Source organism: Aureococcus anophagefferens (genome assembly GCF_000186865.1).
Source record: "Aureococcus anophagefferens unplaced genomic scaffold AURANscaffold_8, whole genome shotgun sequence".
Lineage (NCBI taxonomy): Eukaryota > Pelagophyceae > Pelagomonadales > Pelagomonadaceae > Aureococcus > Aureococcus anophagefferens.
The window spans coordinates 889,611-907,830 of NW_008705568.1; the positions used below are offsets into that span (position 1 = coordinate 889,611).

The window sequence follows — 18,220 nt, forward strand, 5'->3', positions numbered from 1 at the left end:
CGACCGTCGAGAGGGTGTAACGACGCCGTCCGGAAGATGTCGGCCGCGGTCGACGGCCTCGCGACGCGCGAACGCGGGCGCCGAGGACGCGCGCCCCAAAACGCCTCCCCGCGCCGCGCATCATCCGTACTTACGCACCGCGGGCTGCTGGCGCTTGAACGTGTAGCCGCCCGCCTGCGTGCCCGTGACGTCGCGGATGATGGCCTCGACGAGGTCCGCCTCCGACGCGTCCGCGGTCCCCAGCACCCGCAGCGCGTGGATGAAGTGCTCGACGTCGTCGCCGCCGTAGCGCTTGTCGCCGCAGATGTCGACGCCGTCGATGCCCTCGGCGAAGAAGGCCGCGGCGATCTTCTCCGTCGCGTGGACGCGGAGGTACTTCCGGAGGTCGCGCGCGGTCCAGCGCGGCGCCTCGGCGCGCAGGGCCCGCTTGAGCGCCGCCTCGCAGCCCGCGTCCGTGGCCAGCACTTTGGACGCGCGGAGCACCTGCTGGAGCCGCGCGCCGTCGCCGTCGCCGTCCGCGGTGTCGGGATGGCACCGGAAGATCTCCGCCTTCGCGACCCGTTTCACGTGGCGCCGGCGCTTGTCGCTGGACCAGAATCGGAAGCGCCGCGAGTCCACGCCGAGCACACTGAACGGACTTTCCTCTTCGACGGCGGCGGCGGCGAGCGGCGAACAGCGGCGTTTTGGCGGTTGCGGGCTCTGGAAGGCCGCCGCCGCGGCGGCGAGCAGGAAAATGGGTGGTCTCATGGGCGCGCGATGACTGGATGGAGCTCTTGTGGTTTTGCGACCACTCGGCCGCCGTGGATCCTTTGCTAGCGGCCACTGCGGATGCCGAAGGTCGGAGCACGCTCCGGGGCGGTGAGGCGCGGAGATCAAAAAGCGTCAAGGCCGACCTCGAAGATCTTCATGATGCCGTGCGACCTCGACCGGAGTTGGCGGCTAGACCCGCCGGCCTCGTCGCGCGCGCGCCGCGCAAGACCATGGCCGAGCTCGCCCAGCCGCCGGACCACTTCGCCTGCCCGCTGACCTTCGAGCTCATGGTGGACCCCGTCGTGGACCCGACGAGCGGCACGACCTACGAGAAGGCCGCCATCGTCGAGTGGCTCACGAAGAACGCGACGTCGCCCGTGAGCGGCGCGGCGCTCAGGCCGTCGCAGCTCGTGCCGAACCTCGCGCTTCGCAACGCCATCGACGAGTGGCGCGAGGCGCACGGCGTGCCCGCGCCGCCGCGGGTCGTGGAAGCGACGGCGGCGGCGGAGGCCGTCGAGGTCGTCGACGTCGACGCGATCGAGGGATTGCCGGAGGCGGAGGCGACGCCCATCGACCTCACGGCGCCGGACGCCATCGACCTCACGTCGCCGCCGCGGCCCGCGCGCGCCGCGGCCGCCGGGAGCGGCGGCGGCGGCGGAAGCGGCGGCCGCTGGGAGTTCCGCGGCGACGACGGCGCCTGGCAGCCCTTCGACGCCGACGCGAGCGAGGCCGTCGAGCAGGCCTTTGGCTCGAACCCGCGCGGCGCCGTCGGCTACCGCGCGCGCGGCAACGAGTACCACGTCGACTTTTCCGACATGACGCAGACCAACACCGCGTCGTCCGTGGAGCGGCGCATCCGCCGCGTCGACCCGTCGGCGGCGGCCAGCGCGCCGGTCTGGGAGTTCGAGGACGGCCCGTCGGGCTCGGGCGCGTGGCGCCGCTTCGACGCGGACGGCGCGGCGCAGGCCGAGTCCGCGCGCGGCGGCCAGTTCTGCTTCGGCCGCGGCTCCGGCACCTACTTCGTCGACACGGGCGCCATGACCCAGACGAACGTCGAGACGTCCGTGTCGCGCCGCATCCGCCGCCGCCTCGCGTAAGCACCTTTTTCCGCCACCGGACTCGTTCAAAAAAGGGGTCTTCAACATCGGGAGGCTTTCAGTGCGGCAGCCCGGGCGCGCGCACCGGCAACACCGCGCGCACCAACCCGGGCAGCTTCACGAGCCTGTCGTCGAAGGTCCCGTCGTAGAAGAGCCTGTAAACGATGGGCGCGTCGCAGTCCGTCGGCACCGGCGCGGAGGAGGGCGCGGAGCTCGCGCGCGTGCTCGACGCCTTCTTCAAAGCGCCGCCGGAGGAGCAGCGGAAGGCCGCCGAGGCGGGCCTGGCCGAGGTCGCGCGCCTGCGGCGCCAGGTCTCGGACCTCGAGCGGGAAGTCACGAAGGCGCGGCTCACGCGCCAGGACGCGGAGCATCTGACGACGAACCGGAACGACGCGAGCCTCGTCGAGGCCGCGCACGAGGCGGAACGGCGCGCGGACACGGCCGTCGTCCTCGCGGCCGTCGCCGACGAGAAGCTCGGCATGGGCGACGGCTACACGAATCCGTCCGTCATGCTCCAGATCTGCGAGGGCGCGACGCCGGCGTCCTTGTTCGAGAGAACGCGGCTCGTCCGGAAACGGGACGAGACGACGCGCGCGCGCACTCGCGAAACGCGCAGGCGCGCTGGCCCAGATCGCGCCGCGCACGGAGCAGATCCGCCACCTCCGGGACCAGCTCGCGGAGCAGACCCTCATGCGGGAGCAGTGCGTCAAGATGGGCGTCAAGGACAAGTCCGTGCTCTCGATGATCGCCGTGTCCGCGGACAAGACGAGGAAGGCGCTCGCGTCCGCCGAGCAGCGCCTCGTCGCCGCGGAGGCGCACGTCGACGAGGTCACGTGCATGACGGCGACCTCCATCGCGTCGCGGCTCGTCGCGGATCGCCACGGCTACCAGGCCGCGCTCGACCGCCTCGACGCGGCGGAGCCCGGCGTCCTCGACCGCGTCGGCGTCGCCGCGGCGACGGCGGCGCCGCGGGACAACCTGCGGCCGGGCGCGGTCGTCGGCGCGGTGCTGTTGCCCGAGGAGATGGACCGCGAGCGCGAGGAGGAGTACGACGAGCACCACTTCGCGCACAAGGCCAAGATCCTCGCGAAGACGGCCCGCGGCTTCAACGTCGTCATGCACAACAAGGAGCAGACGGCGAACACGGAGTACCGCGAGGGCTTCGGCAAGGACGCCGGCGTCAAGCACTACGAGCACGACCTGCCCCCCGAGCGCGTCGTCTGCCACGACTCGGGCCACGTCCTCCAGGCCATCTCCGCGTATCAGAAGGACCGCCAGAGCGTCGACCACCTCGCACCCGAGTTCCTCGTGCGGCTCTACGCGGACGCGGAGCGGACGCTGCCCCTCCTGTCCGCGCTCGCCGACGACGTCAAGGCGAAGGTCGGGACCGTGAAGGTCTTCGTCGCGCCGCTCAAGACCTACGGCCGCGCGATCCAGAAGGCGCTCGAGAAGTACCGCGGCGACTTCCGCCGGCTCACGGACCTCTGCCGCATGACCGTCGAGTGCGGCGCGCTCTCGGACGTCGAGCGAGTCCTGGGAGCGCTGTCGGGCCGCGCGGACTTCAAGGTCGCCTTCGTCAAGGACCGGCTGGCGCGCCACTACGACGCGTCGTCCCTCGGCGGCTACCGCGACATGCTCATCAACCTCCGCTGCGCGACGACGGGCCACGTCTGCGAGCTCCAGATCTCCGTCGCGGACCTGCTGGCGCTGAAGCACGGCGGCGGCCACGCGACCTACAAACTGGCGCGGACGCTGGGCCTCTTCGACGTTGCAGAACGCGAACCTCGCGGGGCCCGTGCCGCCCGAGATCGGCCGCTGCGCGAAGCTCACGAACCTGCAGATCTGGGGCAACCAGTTCTCCGGCCCGCTGCCGCGCGAGCTCGCGAACTGCGCCCTGCTCGCGAGCCTCGGCGGCGTCGAGAACGGGCGCATGAAGGGCATCGTCGGGCCCTGCCCGGCCGAGATCCTCGCCATGCCCCGCCTCACGCAGGCCGCGCGGGACGGCCTCGCGCGGCTGTCCTAGGTCGAGTTACGAAGAGAGGAGCATCGCCCCGCCGCGGCCGGGGCCTAGGCCTCGATGGCGCCGGCCTCGGGCTTCTTCTCGTCCCGTCGCCGCTTGACGTCGTAGTTGAAGACGCGGGCCATGTTGACCTCGACGGTGATGATCTGGTCGCGGAGCATGTCGAGGTCCTCGTCGCAGATGTCCTTGCGGAGCTTGGCGTTCTTCAGCGACAGCGTGAGGATGTCGAGGGCCTCGTCGTAGGGGTACTCGACCATGACGTTCGCGCCGAGCCAGAGGCAGACGTTGCCGGTCGGCGTGATCGTCGCGCGGCCGTAGATCATCTCGCTCAGCGAGTAGTGGCTCATGAAGTCCTCCTCGGCCTCGTGCTTCGCCTTGAGGTGCTCGACGAGCTGGAGCGTCTTGGTGATCTCCGGGATCTTCTGCTTCATCGACATCTTCGTCCGCGCCTTGTGGCCCTCGAGGATCTTGAACTTCTGGTGCAGCTCGTTGAACGCGCCGATGAGCGTCTCCACCGTGCCGTCCGTCGTCGCCGCGAGCGTCGACTCGACGGAGTCGATGAACGCGACGTGGGGGATGCCGCGCGGGTTCGTGTTGCCGGACAAAATCGTCGCCATCTTCACGTCCGTGAACTGGCTCGACACGTCCTCGGTCACGGCGCCCTTCTTCGCGAGCTCGCTCGCGACCTGCTCCGACATCCTGCCGCGCGCGCGTGGACGCGGTCGTCGCGTTCGGCGCGGCGTGCGCTGCGGGCGTCGCGAGGCGGCGGCTGTGACAGGCAGCGAAGCGGCTGGAGCGAGTTTGTGGAGCACCGGAGATGCACCGGAGGCTGCCCCGCAGCCAGGCACTCTCGGACGCCGCCGTCGGCCGCGGCTCCGAGCGCCGCGGGCGCCCGCCTCTCGAAAGACGCGTCGCCGAGCCCCCGCGGCGCCCCACCGAGAAAAGGAGCCATGACGGACGTCGCCGAGTGGGTCTTCGCGACGCGGGACTACGCCGCCGAGCGGAGCCGCCTGCGGTGCCGGGGCGTCGACGCCGCCGGCGAGCACCCGCTCGTCCCGTCCCAGGCGAAGCGCAGCTCCGTCGTCAAGAAGGCGGCGCCGGACGCGAGGGACGAGCCCGCGGCGCCCGACGACCCGCTGTCCGCGATGCTCGACCCCGCGCCGCGAAAAAAGGCCTTGGTCGACGCGGCCGACGACCCGCTGTCGATGATCTCCGGCGGCGCGGCGCCGCCGCCGCCGCCCGAGCGCGCGAGCTTCCTCGCCCCCGAGGGCGGGCCCGCGTCGTCGTCCGGCGCGGAGACGGAGCGCCTCGGCTGGGCGGCCTTCAAGCAAAGCATCACGCGCGAGTTCACCGGGTCCGGCTCCATGCGCATCGCCTTGCCGTCGACGGCCTACCCGTCGAGCGCCAAGGGCGCCAAGGACGGGCGCGACGTCATGGACGACGGCGAGCACGAGCAGTCCATCCTCGCGCCCAAGGCCGTGGACAAGGCCGCCGCCGGGGCGGGAAACGAGCGCGACATGCCCAACTTCAAAGGCTCCGATCTCGGTCGTTTTCCCCTCGTTTCGGCTGATTTTTGGACGAGCGATCATCCCTCGGAGCGCTCTCGAAGCATGGATGCTTTGAGCGGCACGCGCGCGCGCGGAACGCCCACGTTGAAGCGACGTTGAATCACTTCTTTCCCGCCCAGGCCGCCGCGCGGCTCCAGCAGCTCGAGCAGCAGGCCGCGGGCGTCGCGAATTCGACCGTCGCGTCCATCTCCTCCGAGGAGTACGTCCAGCACCTCGAGCGGCTGCGGGCCCAGCTCAAGAAGGCCTGGGCCAACGACGAGCGCGTGCTGGCGCTGAAGATCGCCATCCAGGCCGCGAAGCTCCTCGGCGAGACGGCCGCGCCTGCTTTCTACCCGGCCATGTTCGTGCTCACGTCCGAGCTGCTCGACCTCTTCGGCAAGCTCGTCTACGACCGCATCCGCGCCAAGGCCGACGCCGCGGCGCCGGGCCGGCGGGGCCTCGGGGCGGCCTTCGCGTCGCGCGACGTCTGCGCGGACGCCAAGGAGACGCGCCGGACCGCGTCGAGTCTTCAACCCGACTTCAATAGGAGCGTATGCACACGGCTAGGATCCGGCTCTTCCGCCAAGAACTCGACGAGAGCCATCGATTCGTCCAAAGATGAGCCGAATCGATGCGACCGAGCTCGAGAATTTCCCAAGTTTGGCCCGGCTCACCGGTCGGTTTCCGCGCAGGTGCCGGAACTGGTTCTACAAGACCGCGTGCATCCGCGAGCTCCTGCCCCGCTTCTACGTCGAGGTCGCGCTGCTGAAATGCTACGAGTTCCTGAGCGACGGCGAGTTCCCGGCGATCCTGGGGCGTTTAGGGTCCATCGCGCGCGGCGTCGGCGACCCGCTGGTCGGGGTCTACGCGCGGTGCTACCTCGCCAAGGTCGGCGCGGACGTCGCGCCGGCCTGCAAGCCCTACGCCGTGACCATGCTCCACGACTACTTGTTCTGCTTCAAGGAGGTGCGCCGCGAGCCCTTCGCGTCGCGGCTCGCGGCGCTCGGCCTGAGCGACGGCCAGTACATCCGCCTCGGCGAGCCCGCGGTCGAGTGGGTCCTGCGGTGCATCGGCCGCGGCGCGTCCTACGAGCACTTCGAGACCGTCGTCGCCCACTACCGCGACTACTGCAACGACGCGACGGTGCTGGCCCACATCGTCGACGCGTTCGACGCGGCGTCCGTCGCCAAGCACCCGCTCGGCGTCGTCGGCCTCGCGAAGCAGGCGGAGCCGTCGCGCGTCACGACGGTGGCGCTTTTAGGGCGCCTGGGCCGGCGCTTCGCCGAGTGCCCGCCGCCGCCGCACCAGCGCCTCGCCGTGCTGAACGAGGTCTGGAAGGTCGCGACGCGGTGCACGGAGCTCGGCGACTACGTCGCGTGCGCGACGGCGTGGCTCGACTGCCTGCTGAAGCACTACGGCGACCGCGAGGTCAAGGTGCTCTTAGGCGACGTCATCGACCACGTCGACGCGGCCATCGCCGAGGGCGTCCTCGGGCCGAACCGCGCGGGCGGCGACGGCGACGGCGCCGAGACGCGGCAGCTCGAGGATCTCGTGCAGCTGTTGATCGAGTCGTGCTCCAAGTTCGGCGGGGCGAACGTGATCCTCGCCAGCGACCACTTCCTGAAGCTCCTGGACGTCTTCCGGCCCCACCGCAAGGTCGAGATCGCCAAGGAATTGCTGGCGAACTGCGGCGGGCGGACGTCGAGGGCGGCGACCGTGTCCGACCCCGTGCTCGTGCACGCGATCCTCGAGATCGGCCGCGTCGCCCACGACGCCCTCGATTCCCTGTCGCCCGACGGCGAGCGGCGCCACGTCGCGTCGCTCGTCTGCGGCTTCGTCGACGCCGTCGACTTCGGCCGCGACGTCGAAAGGCAGCTCGGCGTCTACGTCGAGTGCCGCGCGGCGTTCCACAACCTGGACCCCGTGCTCGACAAGGTCGTTTTAGAGGCCTGCCACCTCGCCATGTGCTGCCGGAAATGGGTCGCCGGCGGCCAGCACACGGAACGGACGCTGGGCTTCGCGAAGGCGTGTCTGGCGTTCTGCCACGTCACGATCCCCTCCATCGGCCGGTCGTTCCGCCGTCTAGATCTCCTGGAGCACTGCGGCCACGTGGCGCTCTTGAACGGCTGCCTGCCCCACGCGGACACGTTTTTCAAAGCGGCGGTGACGCACATCCCGGACGCGCCGCGCGCCGAGGCGTCGACGTACTTCGGCGTCGGCGAGGGCGACCGCGAGCCCCACACGGAGCCGCGCCTGGTCGCCTTCGTGACGAAGCTCGTCGGCGCGCTGGTGGCCGTCCCCGGCCACCCGGACCACGGGCCCTTCTACCTCGTCAAGGGGCTGCTGAACGCGCTCCCGAAATACGAGCACTGGCAGAAGCACACGGGCGGCCGCGCGAAGGCGACGCTCGCGCTGCTCCCGCTGCTCGCGGCCTACGCGCAGCGGCGCCTGCCCTACACGGCGCCGGGCGTCGAGGCCAACGACGTGCTCTACGGCGGCGCGCCCGAGTACCTCGCCGAGCTGCAGACCCACCTGGGCGCCGTCGTCGACGCGGCCGTCGCCGAGCTCACGGCGCTGGGCGCCGACGACCCGGCGTCGGGCGATCCGCCGTCGCCCGCGCGGCTGTTGAAGCGCGCGGAGCTCGTGCTGGACCTCGTCAACGGCCTCGTCGCGCACGTCGTATTGGCGGACGGCGACGCGGCGAAGTTCGCGGCCCAGCTCCTCGGCCTCGCGGCGAAGCACAAGGACCACGCGAGCCTCAAGGACTACTTCCTCAACACGAAGCGCGCCCTCGACGACGCGCGGGCCACCGCGCACTAGTCAGGCGTCGTAGGTTTTTTTTACAGCATCTTGACGGCAAACTCGATTCAAACAAAATTGCCACAGCGAGAGGTGGCCCCCCCAGCGCTGCCGGCCGCGCCCGGCCAAGCCAAAGATCGCACCGCGCGCGCCGACGCGCCGATGCCGACGACGAAGCTCGCGCGCACGTGCGCCGCCGCCGTCGCCGGCGCCGTGGCGGCGCTCCACGCCTACGCGCTCGTGAAGCGGCGGCGGCGGCGGTCGGCGCAGCGCGCGCTGGAGGCGTCGTTCCGCGTCGGCCCCGCCTGGCGCAGCGTCGCCGTGAAGCCGTCGCGCGTCGCCGGCGGCGGCGACGGCCTCTTCGCCGGGCGCGCCTTCGCGGTCGGCGAGGTCCTGGGCCACTACCGCGGCGTCGTGCTGACGCTCTCCAAGGCCGCGAAGCTCGAGAACCGCGACTACTTGATGGGCGGCTTCGGCGTCAACGCGCACGTCGACGCGCGCGAGGCCTACGCCATGCCCGGCCGCTACGTCAACGACCACTTCGACGCGGCGATGTTGAACGCCGAGTTCCGGAAGAACAAGGCCGCGCGGTCCGCGGCGCTCGTGGCCATCAGACCCATCGCCGCGGGCGCGGAGGTCCACGCGGCCTACGGCGCGTCCTACTGGCGCGCGCGCGGCGTCGACCCGAAGACGGGCGCGAGCCTGCGGCCGCCGCCGTCCGCGCGCGACACCGCGGCGGCGCTCCTCGCGCGGTGGCGCGCCCTGCTCCGGGAGGTCTCCTAAAGAGTTTACCGCCCGAAGCCGTCGCCCTGCTTCGCGGAGGGCTTCGCGCCCTTTTTCTTCTTGTTCTTCTTCTTCGACGGCTTCCGCTGGAGCGGCTCGCCGCGCAGGTCCGTCTCCGCGGAGAGCTTCTCGCGGCGCGGCGCCTTGGAGAGGATGCCCTTCTCCTCGAGCTTCGCGTTGAGCGCGACGGCCTGCGCGTAGCCCTGCGCGTCCGCCTCCTTGTACGCGTCGTCCCAGGCCTTCTTCAGGCCCGCGAAGGGGCCCGGCGCCGGCGCCGCCTCCGCCTCGGTCCGTTTCCGCGGCTTCGCGCCGCTCGCCTGCTTGGCCTTGAGCTCCTCCCAGATCCGCAGCTGGTTCTCCTCGATGGAGCCCTTGTCGAGGCCGAAGTTCGACAGCGCTGCCCCCACGGCGCCGAACTTCTTCTCCCGCGAGTTGGCCTCGGCCTCGACGATGCGCTCCCAGACCTCGGGCGGGCACTCCTCGGGCCGCGCGCGCGCGGTCATCGCGGCGCGCCGCACCGGCGACGGGTGCGCGACGAGCGCCGCGGCGGCGGCGCAGTGGACGAGGAGTGCGATTGTGCGGCGCATGCTTCACGAAAAAAGGCGTCACGGAAAAAGGCGTCGCAGAGCGCCGCGATGCGTACGAGGCGTTGGCGGCGTCGCTGAGCACGGCGAGACCCAGGCGCACTAGTCGACTGAGCACACGGAGAGCGGGTTCAAGCAGGCCGGTGTTGCGTCGCATGTATCTGCTCTCTCACCTAGCGCGGGCTGCCCCTCGCGCTGCTTGGTGCCCCGGGCCGCCGTCGTGCGCCGCCGAGCCGCGCCAGAAAAAACCATGGCGCGCTACGACGCGAAGGCCCTCATCCTCGAGACGGGCGCGTCGACGGACCTCGGCCCCAAGGTCGCCGGCAAGCTCTGGGAGGCCGTCGTCGGCGTCCTCGAGTCGACGTTCAGCGCCGGCCGGGGCCTGAACATCCCGAACCTCGGGCGCTGGACGTTCCTGAACAACTCGACGCGGGAGAAGGGCGCGGCGACGGGCTTGGACTCCGGGGATCTGGCGAGCCACAGCTTCAAGAGCCGCGTCTTCGTCGCGGACGACCGGTTCCTCCGCGCGCACGGCCTCGTGAACATGGCGCCGCCGGCGCGCGCGCTCCTCGCGCCCGCGACGATCCTGAACCTAGCCTCCGTCGCCTGCGGCGCGGGCCTCGACAAGGACGCCGCGCGGCAGGCGCTCGTGGCGCTCGTCCGCCACCTGGGCGCGGCGGCCGCGACCGGTAAAGGCGTCCACCTCCGGGTCGGGTCGCTGGGCACGCTCGTCGTCGAGTCGCGGGTCGTGCGCTTCCAGTTCCGCGAGTCGGCGCCGAAGCCCCACTGGTTCGAGCGGCCCGACGAGCCCGCGCGCGGGACCCGCGCGACGATCCTCGACCACTTTCCGCTGGCGACGCCCGACGACTTCCGCACGCCGGCGACGACCGCGCGGACGTCCCGCGTCCCGACGTCGCGGTCCATGCCGCCGAGCGCCCGGGGCTCCCAGCCGCCGACGGCGCGGGCGTCGTCCCGGCCCTTCACGGGCGCCGCGGAACCCGGCGATCCCCCGGACGCCGTCGACTGGATTCTGACGGCGCACGGCGCGCCGCGGTCCGACCGCCCCCACTTCTCGGAGCCCGCGTCGGCGCGCGACGCTTTGATGGCGCCCATGGGCCGGTCCATGGTGCGCTCGCGGTCCCTGCCGAAGAAGACCGCGCGGTCGACGAATCTAAGGGCGCGCTACGACGCCTACGACGCGCAGCTCGCGCGGGCCAAGGAGATGAACCGCGCCGACGACGAGCGCATCGCCGCCATCCGCGACGACGAGCGCAACCGCGAGGCCGCGCGGCGCGCGGCGAACTACGCCGCGCGGCTGGAGAACGCGAAGGCGCTCCAGGCGCAGGGCGACCACGACCGCGCGAAACGGGCCGTCGACCGCGAGCTCCGCCGGTCGCTCAAGCACGACAACCCGAGCCGCGCCTTCCCCATCGGCGCGCCCCTGGACCTGAAGGCGGAGCGCGCGGAGCAGGAGGCGCTCGCGCTCGAACTGGGCGCGCAGTCGCGCGCGCGCCAGGACACGGAGACGGCGGCCATCGTCGCGGAGCGCGCGCGCGACTGCGACGCCCTCGCCAAGGCCCTCAAGTGCAGCACCGTGGACCGCGTCGCGCGCCACGAGCTCGAGATCCGCCAGCAGCGCGACCTCGGCCGCGACTGGCAGCGCCAGATGGACTACACGAAGGAGAAGACGGGCGTCACGAAGCTCGGCTCCCTCGTCCGCGGCCAGTAGGAAAGAGGGGGGGCGTAAGAAGGGCGCGCTCGAAGCGGGGGGGCGAAGGCGCGCGCGCGCTAGGTGGGGCGGAGGAAGGCGGACCAGTCGCGGTAGCCGAGGAACGTCTCGATGATGGCGCCGGCCACGTGCGACGGGACCTCGTTGCGCAGGAGCACGAGGCGCGCGGTCGTGCCGGCCCGCGTCGTCTTCTCGCCGGCGCGGTAGATCTCGACGACGCCGGTGACGTCGTCGAAGGTGTCGACGTCGAAGACGCCGCCCGGGTAGACCATGCCCGCGGCGACGAGCGCGGAGCCGCAGGGGCTCCAGGCGACGTGGCTCGTCTCCTGCGACGTCGTGTCGATGGTCGCGATCGGCGCGCCGGACGCCGTGTCGAAGACGTGGATCTGCGTGACGTAGCCGGCCTTCATCTTGCAGCGGCCGTCGCCCGCGAGCGGCGTGCTCGGCGCCTCGGCCGCGGTCGCGAGGAAGCGGCCGCAGGGCGAGAAGGCCACGGAGCCGCCGCCGCGGTTCGACGGCACCACGCAGCGGTGGAGGCGCTTGTCCTCCGAGACCAGGTTCCGCGGCGCCTCGGCCTCGGCCTCCTCGTCGGTCTCGTCCGGGACGACGAGCTCGACCCTCCCGCGCTGCTCGGCGAGCCGAGCCGCCGCGGCGGCCCAGTCGATGTGACCCGGGTCATCGTCGTCGTCGTCGTCGTCGTCGTCGTCCGGCGAGAGCTCCGTGGGGGGCTCGTCGAGGGCGTCGTCCTCCGGGAGGTCGAGGGCCCAGATCTGGGGCCCGTTCGTCGCCGCGTGGTCGTCGGCGCGGCCGGCGCCGAAGCTCAGCCTCGCCGAGATGTCCGGCGTTCGCGCCGCGTCGACGTAGGCCGCGAAGAGGACCCCGCCGGGAGCCGCGACGGACGCGACGGCGACGACGGGCAACGTGACGGGCCGCGAAGGCAGGCGGGTCCGCCGGTTCCAGGACGGCACGACCTCGGGGACCGGTTCCGGGCCGCACCGGAAGACGCGCGCGCAGCGCCCCGTGGCCGCGCGCGTGAGGCGGACCGTGCCGTCGGCGGAGCCCGAGATCACGAACTCGCCGGAGGGGTCGAAGGCGACGGCGGCGACCTCGGCGGTGTGGCGCGTCATGGCCCATTTCATGACATAGGCCCGCTCGTCGCCGCCGTCGACGCGCCAGCAGCGCACGGTCGTGTCCTCGAAGCCGCCGACGACGAGGCTGGCCCCGTTCCACGCGAGCGCGAGCACGGCGAGCTCGCCGAACGTGAACATCTGCTGCATCATGCCTTGGTTGATCTCCGGCCGCGAGCACCGCGCCGCGACCTCGTGGGGCCGGTCGACGTCGACGACGTGGACGTTGCCCTTGACCGAGCACGCCAGGCGCCCGCCGTCGGGGGACCAGGCGACCTCCGTCGTGTTGCGCACGTAGTCCGGCGCCGTCCGCGCGCCGTCGCCCTCGAGCTCGAGGAGCGCGACGGCGAAGGACGACATGGGCGACCCGTGGACCGCCGCGAGGCGCCCGCCGCGCGAGAACGCGAGCCGCGTCGCCGGGAGCGGCAGGTCCACGGCGACGACGCGCTGCCAGCCGTTCGCGGCGACGACGTCGCGCGTCGCGACGCGGCCCCACGCGTCGCCGTCGCCGCCGCCGTCGTCGTCGCCGCCGTCGTCGCCGGGCCGGCGGACGTTGGACGCGCGGAACGACAGCGCCGTGTCGAAGCCCTCGAGCGCGACGTCGTAGCGGTCCTTCGCGGCGTCGTAGCGGGCCGCGGTGCCCGCGGTGCCGTTGATGTCCTCGCGGCTCGTGCCGCGGACGACGACGGCCTCGCCGACGAGCGCGCGCCGCGCCCCGTCGCGCGCGACGAGCGCGCCCAGCGCGACGAAGCCGCGGTCGCGCGCGAGCTTGGCGGCGCCGGCCCGGCCCTTGCGCGGGACCTTCTCCACGTTGAACATCACGGCGGGTCCCGGGAAGTCGTGCTCCACCGCCGCGTCGCAGCCCGCCTCGAGGAGCGCCACCGCGCAGTCCGATTTGCCGAAGAACGCGGCGGCCATGAGCGGCGTCATGCCGTTGTTGTTGCGCGAGTCGAGGTCCGCGCCGAGCTCGGCGAGCGCCTTGACGACGGCGGCGTGGCCCGAGGTGCACGCCATGAGCAGCGGCGACGAGCCGCCGACGGATGAGTCGTCCGTGCGGCCCTGGTCGACGTCCGCGCCCGCGGCCGCGAGGATCTTGAGGATCTCGACGCGGCCGCACTGCGCCGCCATGTAGAGCGGGCTGCCGCCGACGCGGTTCGCGACGTCGACGCGCGCGCCCCGCGCGAGCAGGAGCTCGACCATGGCCGTCTGGCCGGACGCGGCCGCGACGTAGAGCGACGTCTCGGCGTTGCCCATGTTGTGCCGCGGGCCGGTGACGCGGTCGACGGTCGCGCCGCCGTCGAGGAGGAGCGCGGCCTACCCGAGCGCGACGGGGTCGGATTTCTTCGCATCTTCGGGCGAAATTCGCGCGAAAAACACTCCCGTCGCTCGACGCTGAGCGCGGCCATGCGGACGTCGCCGAACTGGGCCACGCCGTAGAGCGGGTGGCAGTCCTGCGCGCTGTACTGGTCCGGGTCCGCGCCGCGCGCGAGCAGCAGCTCCGTGATCTCGGCGTGGCCCGCGCTCGTCGCGGCCTCGAGGAGGGGCACGCGCCAGGGGCCCACGATCGCCGCGGGCACCTGTCACTCGTAGAGCGCGTGGACGTCGAGGCCCGCGTCGAGGCGCGCGCGCAGGGCCGCGACGTCGCCGCGCAGGCAGTCCTTGACCGGGCCCTCGGGCTGCGGGTGCCGGATCGACGTGGCGTGCACCCGCGCCATCATGGCGTCCTGCTTGCCCATCATGCCCTCCATCATGTCGTCGCCCATCATCCCCTGCATGCCCTCCAATCCAGCCCCCATGGCGAAGGCCACTTGCCGAGGCCGAGATTCGTACGAGTCCCAGACCTCGACCAGATCGAGAAGCGCGGCTTCGACGAGGTCAAGTTGACATCAACTTACCCCACGCGGAGCCGACATCTAGGCGAGTCGGCTCTGCGCGGGCTCGGTGGAGAGTCCGATGGCCCTGGCTGCGGTGATGGAGCAGTGTTCGTCCTCGTCGGACGCGGCGCCCGAGACGCCGATGGCCGCGACCAAGTTGCCGCCCGCGTCGCGACAGACGACGCCGCCCGGGAAGGCCGCGATGGGCCGGCCGACCGCGGCTGCGGCTGTCCCCATCCCCAGGAGCTGCGGCATCTTGGGGCCGATGCCGTCGTCGTTCTGGTACTTGTCTCGGAGTTCGCGACTCGAACAGAGGAGGCTGACGCACACGTTCGCCTTGGCGAGCGCGTACTCCGGTGTCAGGCTGCCGCAGCCCGGCATGGTCTTGTGCACGAGGACGCGGCCCGCCGAGTCCATCACGCACACGGAGATCGGGTTGAATCCGCAAAGCGCCGCCTCGCGCAGCGCCACGTTGGACATCTCGTCCGCCGCCTCGAGCGTCAGGCTCGCCGGGCTCGCCACGAGCCATCGGCCTCCTTCAGGCGCCACGCTTGGCGCCGGAGACGCGCTTGCAGGCGGCCGCTCGAGGGCGTCATATGTCGTCGGCGCTGCGTACAGGCTGTCATATGTCGTCGGCGCCGCAAAGAGCCGCGTCGCGCTTCTTGTCGCGGGCGCGAGCGCCCGCACGGCGGGCAACGCGGCAAAGCCGCAGATGATTGCCAGCATGCCGACGCGCCGGTTCCTGTTTCCACTCCGGCGGCACGTCGCGGCGGCTGAGGCGCTTGGGCTTGGTCACGGTGATGTGGCGAGGCAACTTAGTCGGAATGAACTTCAACATACCCAGAAAACAGCGTCCCCGGGCGCCACAATCCCCGCAGCCGGCGAAAGGGGCAATACTTTGATAAGCACAAAAGCATTAGATGGATTTCAACATACCCCAGCACACCGTCCCCGGGCGCCACAATCCCCGCAGCTGGCCCGGGCGAAAGGGGCGATACGTTAGATCACACACATTAGAGCGACGCCGCGACGAGCCCGGCCAGAATCGCCAGCTCGGCCGCCATCGTCGCAAGGCCGACGAGGGACGTGCCCGCCGCCGCGCGGCGCGGCGCCCGCGCGCCGTCGCTCGCGACCGCGACCGCCTTCCGAGCCGGGGCCGGCCGCGCCGTCGGCGCCGCCGTCGGCGCCGTCGGCGCGGGCGAGACGACGTAGGAGTCGTCGCAGAGCAGCTTCACGGACGTCGCGGCCTCGACGGCGTCGCAGCGGTCGCGGAAGAGCTCGTCGGCGCGCGCGTAGAGCCGCGCGTACTCGGCCAGGCCCCGCTCCGCGCGGAGGAACGACTCGAGCGTCGCGTTCTCCTGGTGCTTGGCCGCGGCGATGCGGAGCTCCTCGTCCCGCGCGGCCCCGCGCCGCGCCGCGCCGCGGCAGTCGCACTCGCGGCGGAACTTGGTGCCGTGCGCCGCCGCGCCGAACTGGTACTTCCAGAGGCAGTAGGTCGCCTCCATGTGCTCCTGGACGCCGAAGACCGACGCCTCGAGGCGCGCCACGGCGACGTCGATGCGCTGCCGCGCCGTCCACGCGCGCGGCGCCGCCGCGCCGTCGCAGCCCGCGACGCGGTCCGCCGGCGCCAGGGGCCCGAGGTGCAACAGCCCGAAGCGCCGGAAGTCGATGTCGCCGCAGCGCGGCGTCGGCGCCTCGAAGGCGCCGGCGCGCGCGCAGGCCTCGACGTGGCGCCGCGTCTTGTGCCTGACCTTGGACACGGCCCAGGCGAGCGGCGCGCGGAGCACCGTGAGGAACAGCGGCGCGGGCCCGCCGTCGCCCATGGCCATGTCGACGGCGGCGTCCCAGTGGGTCTCGAAGGACGTCACGCACCGGCTCGCCCGCGTGCCCGCGGCCGACCGCAGCCGGTCGCGCAGCGCGTCGCCGCGGCGGAACGTGCTCGTGCCTCCCGACGATCGCGTCCACGGGCACCGCGGCAGGCCCGTGACGCCGGGCGCGCGGTCCAGGACGCTCCGGCCGTTCATCTTCGAGAGGTGGAGGTGGAAGAGCCGCGGCGGGAGGGTCGGCCGCTGGAGGTCGAGGCAGGGCATCTTCGTCGCGGCGCCGGCGCACTGGAGCGCCGCGCCCTGGCGCAGCAGCGCGGCGTTGGCCGTCGCGTTGTAGCAGGCGCCGGCATCGATGGTGCGGATGGAGACGACGAGGAGGAGGACGCGCTTCATGGTGGTCGCAGCACCGCTTTTTATGCCACCATCATCGTGTGCTGCCCCGCTTCACCTTTGCTTTCTTTACTTTTTGGCAAGCACCGGTTTGGCGCGGTTTCGAACTCGGAGAGGCTGCCCGTCCGCGATGTACGAGGACCCGATGTATGAGGACCTGCTGGCGCGGGAGCTGCGGAACCAGGCCTACGCGCGCGTCGACGCGCGGAAGCACGCGTCGCCGCGGAGCGCCAGCGCTCGGAGCCCGCTGAGCGACCTGCTCAACGACGACTACGCGGACCAGCTGCGCCGCGCGCGGCGCGCCGCGGAGATCGAGCAGGAGGCCTACGAGTACGCCGTGCGCGAGGTGCTCGGCGACCGCGGCGGCGCGGACGTGGCGGCCGCGCGCCGCGCCGAGGACGAGGAGTCGCGGCTGCGCGAGGCGATCGCGGCCCAGGAGGCGGAGATCCGCGCGGCCGAGGCGGAGATCCGCCGCCGCCGCGAGGTCGAGAGCGTCGAGCGCGAGATCGCCGCCCAGGAGGCGGAGATCCGCGCCGCCGAGGCCGAGCTCCGGCGGCGGGAGGAGGCGGAAAAGCGCGACGACGAAGAGCTCCGGCGAAGGGCGGAGGCGCGGCGGACGCGCGACGACGAAGCGCTCCGGAAGACGACGGAGCCGTCGCTCTACGCCGCGCTCGGCGTCGAGAACGACGCGACGGACGCGGAGCTCAAGAAGGCGTTCCGGCGCCTCTGCCTGAAGCACCACCCGGACAAGGGCGGCGACGCGGCGACGTTCTCGCGGCTCCGGGACGCGTACGGCGTCCTCGGCGACGCGCGGAAGCGCGCGGTCTACGACGCGCGGGGAGACGCCGGGCTCGCGCAGCTCGACGCGGCCTTCGACCAGGCCGAGGCGCCCTCGGCGAAGCCGCCGCCGCGGCTCGCGAGGGCGACGGTGGCGTTCGCGGACGCGCTGGCCGGCGCGAAGCGGTCCGTAGCCGTCGAGCGCCGGGTCCGCTGCGCGACCTGCGCGGGCTCCGGCGCGGCGCTCGAGCGCGCCGTGCCCTGCGACGCCTGCGACGGCGCGGGCGACGTCTTCCTGCGCACGCCCTACGGCGGGGGCCTCCGGCGCGCGACGTGTTCGGAGTGCGACGGCGCGGGCGTCAAGGCGCCGCCCTGCCGCGGCTGCCGCGGCGCGGGCGAGTTCGCGGAGACCGCAACCTGCGACTTCGACGTGCCGCCGGGCGCCGCGACGGGCGACCGCGTCACGGTGAAGGGGGTCGGCGACGTGGGCGCGGCGGGCGTCGCGGGCGACGCCGTCGTCGTCCTCGAAGTCGACGAGGACCCGCTCTACGACCGCCGCGGCAGCGACCTCGTGCTGAAACGGCCCGTCGCCGTCGACCTGCGGGCGGCGCTCGCGGGCCGCGTCGACGTCGCCGTGCCGCGGCCGGGCGCCGCCGGCGGAACGTTGCGCCTCCGGACGCACCCGGGCGTCGTCGTCGCGCCGGGCCGCCACTACGCGGCCGAGGGCCTCGGCCTCCCCTTCAAGGAGAACGCCTACCTCAAGGGGAAGCTCGTCGTCGCCTTCGACGTCGCCTTCCCGGCGTCGCTCGACGAGGACGCCGCTCGCGCCATCGACGCGGCCTGGGGCGGCGGCGCGGGCGGCGGCGGCGCCGCGCCGCCGCGGCCGGCGCCGGCGGGCGACGCGGAGGCGCTCTNCC

The 18,220-nt window shown here is 72.6% G+C and overlaps 5 protein-coding genes across 5 annotated transcripts in view; 3 read left to right on the plus strand and 2 right to left on the minus strand.

Annotated features, from left to right (window-relative positions):
* Window positions 1-980: 980 nt before the first annotated feature.
* AURANDRAFT_26077 (hypothetical protein) lies at window positions 981-1,193 on the plus strand (the record flags this gene model as incomplete). Its single annotated transcript, XM_009038300.1, has 1 exon — window positions 981-1,193. A coding segment is annotated over one exon (213 nt), but the record flags the coding sequence as incomplete, so codon positions are not given.
* Window positions 1,194-3,914: 2,721 nt separating this feature from the next.
* AURANDRAFT_26059 (hypothetical protein) lies at window positions 3,915-4,484 on the minus strand (the record flags this gene model as incomplete). The annotated part of the gene is made up of 1 exon (XM_009038511.1): window positions 3,915-4,484. The coding sequence occupies one exon, from the start codon at window positions 4,482-4,484 to the stop codon at window positions 3,915-3,917; it is 570 nt and encodes a 189-aa protein (XP_009036759.1).
* Window positions 4,485-5,563: 1,079 nt separating this feature from the next.
* On the plus strand, window positions 5,564-7,937 carry AURANDRAFT_348 (hypothetical protein; the record flags this gene model as incomplete). The annotated part of the gene is made up of 2 exons (XM_009038182.1): window positions 5,564-5,934; window positions 6,107-7,937. Coding segments are annotated over 2 exons (2,202 nt in total), but the record flags the coding sequence as incomplete, so codon positions are not given.
* A 7,386-nt stretch (window positions 7,938-15,323) lies between these two features.
* Window positions 15,324-16,400, minus strand: AURANDRAFT_63883 (hypothetical protein; the record flags this gene model as incomplete). Its single annotated transcript, XM_009038510.1, has 1 exon — window positions 15,324-16,400. The coding sequence occupies one exon, from the start codon at window positions 16,398-16,400 to the stop codon at window positions 15,324-15,326; it is 1,077 nt and encodes a 358-aa protein (XP_009036758.1).
* A 256-nt stretch (window positions 16,401-16,656) lies between these two features.
* Window positions 16,657-18,220, plus strand: part of AURANDRAFT_63884 (hypothetical protein) — a gene marked incomplete at both ends in the record, with an annotated part of 2,285 nt that continues 721 nt past the window's right edge. The window contains one exon of the mRNA XM_009038301.1: window positions 16,657-18,104. Coding sequence (XP_009036549.1) covers window positions 16,657-18,104 — 1,448 coding nt within the window. The remainder of the gene's footprint in view (window positions 18,105-18,220) is intronic.